Source organism: Montipora foliosa, chromosome 1 (genome assembly GCF_036669935.1).
Source record: "Montipora foliosa isolate CH-2021 chromosome 1, ASM3666993v2, whole genome shotgun sequence".
Classification (NCBI taxonomy): domain Eukaryota; kingdom Metazoa; phylum Cnidaria; class Anthozoa; order Scleractinia; family Acroporidae; genus Montipora; species Montipora foliosa.
The window spans coordinates 55,911,027-55,918,526 of NC_090869.1; the positions used below are offsets into that span (position 1 = coordinate 55,911,027).

General features: G+C 39.6%; 1 protein-coding gene across 1 annotated transcript in view; it reads right to left on the reverse strand.

Annotated features, from left to right (window-relative positions):
* Window positions 1-2,266: 2,266 nt before the first annotated feature.
* Window positions 2,267-7,500, reverse strand: part of LOC138001935 (uncharacterized protein KIAA2013 homolog) — a 19,195-nt gene continuing 13,961 nt past the window's right edge. The window contains exons 13-15 of the mRNA XM_068848174.1: window positions 5,782-6,055; window positions 4,376-4,500; window positions 2,267-3,531 (exon numbers count right to left, since the gene is read on the reverse strand). Coding sequence (XP_068704275.1) covers window positions 3,368-3,531; window positions 4,376-4,500; window positions 5,782-6,055 — 563 coding nt within the window. The 3' untranslated portion in view covers window positions 2,267-3,367. The remainder of the gene's footprint in view (window positions 3,532-4,375; window positions 4,501-5,781; window positions 6,056-7,500) is intronic.

Below are 7,500 nucleotides of genomic sequence, written 5' to 3' on the forward strand. Positions count from 1 at the left end.
CAAGGGAAAATGTTCGACGAGAAATGACAGTTTTTGTAAAAGTGTCGAAAACCGCGGTTTTTTGCCAAATGGCAAAGAGGGGACCAAGGGAAAATGTTCAGAAATGGCCGATTTTTTGAGCAAATTCGAAAGGCTAAAAAAATAGGAAATACAAGTCGTATCATAGCCTAATTAGTATGGATGGAAAGCTGAACTATCCTAGATTTTATTTATGCAAAAAACCGGATGAAAAAACACCTATTAGACGAGAAATCACAGTTTTTGCAAAAGTGTCAAAAACCGCGGTTTTTTTTTGCCAAATGGCAAAGGGGGGACCAAGGGAAAATGTTCAGAAATGGCCGATTTTTTGAGCAAACTTCGGAAAGCTAAAAAAATAGGAAATACAATTCGTATCATAGCCTAATTAGTATGGATGGAAAGCTAAACTATCCTAGATTTCATTTATGCAAAAAACCGGATGAAAAAACACCCATTAGACGAGAAATGATATTTTTTGCAAAAGTGTCGAAAACCGCGGTTTTTCACAAAATGCCAATGGGTGGACGAAGGGAAAATGTTAAAAAATGGTCGATTATTTAGCAAAGTTCGGAAGGCTAAGAAAGAAGGAATTACAAGTCGTATCATAGCGTAATAGGTATGGATGGAAAGCTAAACTATCCTAGATTTCATTTATGAAAAAGAAATGGATGAAAAAACACTTATTAGACGAGAAATGACATCTTTTGCAAAAGTTTTGAAAAGCGCGGTTTTTTGCAAAACGGGAGAGGGGGGACCAAGGGAAAATGTTCAAAAAAGGCCGATTTTTTGAGCCAACTTTACAAGGCTAAAAATATAGGAAATACAAGTCGTCTTATAGCCTAATTAGTATGGATGGAAAGCTAAACTATCCTTGATTTCATTTATGCAAAAAAACGGATAAAAAAACACCTATTAGACGAGAAATGACATTTTTTGCAAAAGTGTAGAAAACCGCGGTCTTTTCCAAAATGGCAAAGCGGGACCAAGGGAAAATGTTCAAACATGGTTCATTGTTTTTTAGCAAACTTGAGAAGGCTGAAAAAATAGGAATTGCAAGTCGTATCATAGCCTAATTAGTATGGATGGAAGGCTAAAATATCCTAGATTTCATTTATGCAAAAAACCGGATGAAAAAACACCTATTAGACGAGAATGACATCTTTTGCAAAAGTGTCGAAACCCGCGGTTTTTTGCAAATTGGCAAAGGGGGGACCAAGGGAAAATGTCCAAAAATGGCCGCTCTTTTGAGGAAACATTAGAAAGCTAAAAAAATAGGAAATACAAGTCGTATCATAGCCTAATTGGTATGGATGGGAAGCTAAAATATTCTAGATTTCTAATACGGCCATTTTTGATCGAACTTCTCAAAGCTAAAAATATAGGAATTTGAAGTCCTATAATAGCCTAATTAGTATGCATCGAAAGCTTAACTGTGGTAAATTTGTACTATGCAAAAATCCGTATGAAAAAACACCTATTAGGAGAGAAATAACATTTTCCCCAAAGTATCGAAAATGGCCATTTTTCGGAAAATAGCAGAGGGGGGACTAACGCAAATTTTTCAAAAATGGCTGTTTTTTTGTTCAAACTTCGGAAGGCTAAAAAAATAGGAATTACAAGTCGTATCATAGCCTAATTAGTACCGATCGAAAGCTTAACTATCCTAGATTTGTACCATCCAAAAAAGCTGCACGAAAAAAAGACCTTTTAGACGAGAAATAACAATTTTTCCAAAAGTATCGAAAATGTCCATTTTTCGGAAAATAGGAAAGGGGGGAGCGTGGGCCCTCTAGCTACCCGGGAAATAGTGGTGAAATGAGACGTGACGTCACCGCAGCAACACGTTTTCTGGCCCAAGTTGTTTGAAGGGTGGACAGCGCTATCCACTGGAAAACTCAATTAGTTTTTCTAGTGTTCAACCGCTGGATAGCGTTATCCACCTTTTGAATATCCGAGGCCTGGACCTTATAAACCATTTCCGCCCCTACGACACATGACTGTCATCAGTCCATGACAGTGATTTGCGAAATCTGGGTTAATATTTGTTAATAAGTCCCGGAAAAAAGGAAGTACTTTTCAATCATGGGAGAAAAAAAAACAATTTTGCACACCGCACACAGATTTGTAGCCTGCAAACGTATTTCCAAATACGTCCGCGTTCGCAGGCTAACAAATTTGCGTCCGGAGCAAATGAAATAAGGGCAGTCGTGACACGCGCATTTGGATGACATACGCTATCCGACACAACTTTCTCTATTGCCAGTATTAATTCATTTATTTCTAATTATCACTCTCAAAAACCTGCACACCTCTCTCTCAAAGAACAATGATTTTGAACACCTCAAACTGTAGCAATTAATTTGTATCGTCAATGCCTTAATTAATCCATCGAGGCATGCTCTAATTTTTGGACACCCAGGATTCGATTGAGCCATCGGAGGTATTAAAACACGACTAGGATCTTTTCATTACCGACCAGTTGATATATTACGGCATTTGCATGGTGAATTATGAACTAAATACAAGTTTGGCCAAATTATATTGACTGGCCACTATACAGTTCTTTTTTTTATAAAAATTTTCAGAAATATAATTAATTAAGCACAACTTCGTTCCCTTGGGTCTCTCTTCTTCACTTCTATTAAGGCGAGGGAGAGACACTGGTATGGTCTGGTCAGTCCGTCACGTGTCCAATTATTGGATAGAGTAGGCTAAAGATTGATGGAAAGGGCTGATAAGTGCTACTGTTGACTTCGATAAAGTAAAATCACACCTTCTCGACGTCTTTAATTGCAACCAGATAGTACCACGGTCGTCCTCTAGGAAAAACAAAGGCTTTGGGAACAAGGCCGTGCTGTGCATTGACGAATTGATTTTAAATTGAAACAGAGGCATATCTTTTGTTCAATATTATAACAATGAAACAATGTATGCTTATAACGTGTAATGCTATCTTTCCTTTCCTAAGGACCACATACCATTTAAAAAAGAAAAAAACAGACCTCTTTTTTGGTGCCAGAAAGCGTGTACAGCAGATTTCGCGTCTTAATTAAAATGCCAAACAATTGTATTTTTTAAAGCGTTTCCATAAAAACTGCTCGGAAGATTCCTCTCCTATCAAAGATGGCTTCGTTGATTCCTTCAGTAATAAGCGGGGGAGGGGACGAGATCCCTCGTCTCTAAGGTTTTGTGGGAGGCGGGCTTATCTAAAAGGCTTTGAAACTACCTATACCCAGGAGAGTTTTATCCCTATCATGCTACGCGCCAATGCCTTTTATTTAGTTCTAACATTATAGTGTGATTAGTGATGGAACCGTCGTTCTTGTAAGAAGAGCATCTCTAGTCGTTGTCAGCTCATGTAAATTTTCGATCGAACACTTTCCTTCTCTTTAAAACACTCGGAATAAATTATCTTCGCCAGGTAAAGATGAAAACCGATGATTAGGAAAGCGATCGTGACCCAGAACTTTGTGGGCAATCTGGAACGGTGGCGTGCATGATTCTTGAGGGACTCTAAGACAAAGAGACAGCAGGAAAAAAGTATCAAATGTAATGAAAAATGACATTTTTTTCTGTGATGTGAAGAGATGGCCTCGAAATTATGAAATATTCAACAACTTCTGTCTTCAAGATAATTATTGCAGAATTTAAGCCGAAAGGAGCAAACTCACTGCTAGGTGCCTACCACACTCTTCACAATCTTGATAAACTACTTCTCTTCAAAAGCGAAAGGACAAATATTGGCAAACAAACCACATCAGCTATGGCAGCAGCTACCCCCTGACCTAAAAAAGCTCTCTAATTTAATTTTTCTTTAAAATGTCAAACAGTATTTATTAAGGAAACAAATGCAGTAGTCTAAAATGTTCATGTTTTTTCAATAGCTTGTTGTCAATATCGTCTTTTTGTGTATTGTGTTAATTTCTGGAGTCTACATGGTAAATTTAAACAAGACATGACTAGTATCTAACTAGAACTGAACCCAACGGTTTCCTTGGATACAGCGCATTTCAATTCATGTTATGTACTTTCTATTATGTTAATTTGATTTGTAACGTAGTGAAAAACAAAAGTACATTTTTATTGTAACCTGATGTAAAAAAGTGAAATGTGAATAAATGTATTGTCTTGTATTGTATCTTTCAGTGATGTGCTGGTCCCAGATGTTCAAATAGTAGATAGCGCTGAGAGCACAATCACCCTATCCACTGGAAAACTCCATTGGACAAAACAAATTGGCAATTTCTTGCTGTCGCGCTTATCTGCTGGACAGTGATTTCAGTCTCCGACGAATATACAGGGTTTTTCACGGAAGGCAGCTGCATATCAACATGTGTACCTGGACACGTATCCTTACCTTCGTGAGCATCTTTCATGAAAACATGTTTTCTGAGCTCCAACAGTTCCGACTTGTTATGTGATATGTAGAGCAGCGGCGTGACAGGCTTGGTCATGCGTACTGGAAACGTCACTTCGTGTTCACTAAAACGAAAAAACAAAAAAAAAAAAAAAGAGGGATTTCCTGCTGTTCGTGTCCCTAGGCTGCCGTGATGTCAGATGCAAACCATCAGTATTACTATGTTTACTTGAAAACGATGCAGCGCAAACCTATAGTAGTTACTTACCTGGCCTTGCGGATTTGATCATTTCCACTCACAAAGAGGTTCCGAAGAAAATAGTAGGAATTATGGCATTCTCAGTGATATGTTGGTATTTATTTATGATCGATTCTAGAATACCATGCCACTATTGAATTCTTGTAGTAGCATCCTTTGAAGAACAAGGCATATATATAGTTTACGTCATAGAAGTGCGGCGTACGGGGTTTTATTCACGAGTTGTTTGTGTCAAAAACCCGAACGAACGAGGAATGAGCGAGTGAGGGTTTTTGACACAAACAACGAGTGAATAAAACCCCGTACAAAGCACTTTCTATGTCGTGAACTGTTTATTACACATAAGACGAGAATTTTCATTAAAAAAGTTTTCTGAACGCAAATTAGAAACAAAAACTCACTAACAATAGAACCAAATGCAAATTTAATTTAATTCAATAACAAAGTACGATTTGCACGAGATGCACGAGTGATTGGCATGGAAACGCCTTTGCGCTATCGTTCATTGGTTATACTTCCACATGTGAAATAGCTGTACGCCATTCTGATTGGCTGTATAAGCCTTTTCCACATGTGAAAATAACGCGTATAGATTTGTACAAATGAGCTTTATGGAATAAAATTCTCATGTTATGTGTAATAAAACAATACACGCTATTCATATGCAATAAGTGGACGGGTATTCCAGAATCTAGACGTACAATATCAGCCGGTTAACTTTGGCAGAACTGTTTTGACGACTGTTTTGTGAACCAAGCATCCCCACGCCATTTCTAATTTATGCATTTTGATCACCAGTTTTGTTGAATAGACCATATTCGTATTCTTAGTATTGGACTGGAACTAGCTTGCAATGGAGGCTAATGGGGGGTGGGGGGAATACATTAAAAAGTATTTGCATGTGAAAAGATTTCCCCGCATTAGCCTCCATTGCAAGCTAGTTCCAGTCCAATACTGAGAATACAAATGTGGTCTATCAATGCAATCGTTGATGCCATCGTGCAATTTTTGACTGACGCTGCTCTTTTAACAAAATGTTACTTTTCACTTTGCTGCGGTCTTGACTGGGTTTTGGATGGATGATTCTGCGACTGGGCAAATTTTCAACATTCTTCACGCGAGTGACATGCAAACGTGCTACACTTACGTGACTTCAACTGGGTCGTATTGGCACCCTGCCTCACATGCGTACAGGGGAATCTTTCCTCCTTTGACTGGCTTCACTGTCAGTGTTTCAGCATGACCAGTGTCTTCATTCACTGTCACGGTCAGATTAACATCCATATATTCGTAGAGATGAAGGTGACGAAAAGTGATTGTGGTGTGTAGAGAGGCAGGATTAGCAGCAAATTCAAAGTGTCCGGCGGAGAACTGTAGGCCACCGAAGCTCAGGGTGATGGCTTGAACGATGCCAATTGCACCTACGGAAATAGGAAAATTTATAATTCGGAGAACACTTGTGTATTTTTAAATGGGTAGCGTTGCTAATTTAAGGCCCTCTACAAAATAAATCAAATCACATGTTCTTACGGAGATGGCAGCCAAGTAGAAAACATTGTAATGGCTAGCATACACCTCTGCATTGTTTAAAACCCATTCTACAGACCTCCCGCTCAAGTCGTTCCAACAACGTGTGATTCCCAGTTTTCCCGGGCCAAAATGAACGAGACCGAAACACTTAGGACTATAAATCACCAAAACCAGGAAACGAGTAGCAGTGCTGGGCCCACGATCGAGTACAAGTCTACTGAAGTTTTACCCTATGTCAAAGGCCTATCCGAACAACTTCGCGCCTGCCTACAGCAACAAGGCATACGCGCTGCTTTCAAGTCGGAGACTACATTAAGATCACATCTAGTACGACCGAAAGACGCTGTCGAGCCGACTAAACAAGATGGCGTGGGTTTAAAGGATTCCCTTTGAATGCGGTAAAGTCTACATCGGCGAGACTGGAAGACTTATGCAAGATAGAATCAAAGAACATGAGCGAGACATCCGACTTGCCCGTATCCAGACCTTCGCCGTTTCAGAACACGCTAACAACACCAGACACAACCTACTTTGGAACGAAGTAAAGTTTATTGATCGTGATACTCATTGGTACACACGCAGGGTCAAAGAGGCGATTTGCATAAGACTTCACCATGACAACATCAACAGGGATAGTGGAATAGAAATTCCGGAAGCATGTATACCTACGATCAAGAAACACAACAGCAGGAGAACCGTACGACAGCGGACTGCCGAAGGAACAACACCCCGAAACAACGAGGATCGAAATGCACCAATCACAGCTGCTGGAAACCAACCAATCACAGCGGAGCATCCTCCTTAAAAGGTGACGCGTAACTAGTCGACCTCATCGCCTGATGAAGACTAGCAGTATGCAGTCGAAACGTCGCGATCTACATCACAAGTGACCACATCGTGAGACAAACGAGAATACCTTATTATCATTGTACTTCACCACGATGAGTAACAGCAACCTTTTTTACGACATTATAGCTCTATTCTTATCGAATTGTGAGATGGTTCTTTAACGACCCACGCAGGAGCTGTGCGACGCCGGGGCCTACAGTACGATTCCCAAAAGCCATCGAAATAAAATCAATATTTTCGTGTCGTTAATCGCCCGGGGGTTAACATAAATTTGTCATCTCCTTCGTAGTAGTACACATCTTTTACCCGAGGCACAGCTCAACCTACGAGTCTCCTACACCTCAGCGGTAGAGCATCCGAACTAGTAATCGGAAGATCGTAAGTTCGACTCCTGCAAAGGAACACTCTGATATTTTCCCAAATATTCGAGTAATCATAAAAGATTAAGAAATTCATTTCTTTGAGACTTGACATTTGCAGATGTTAT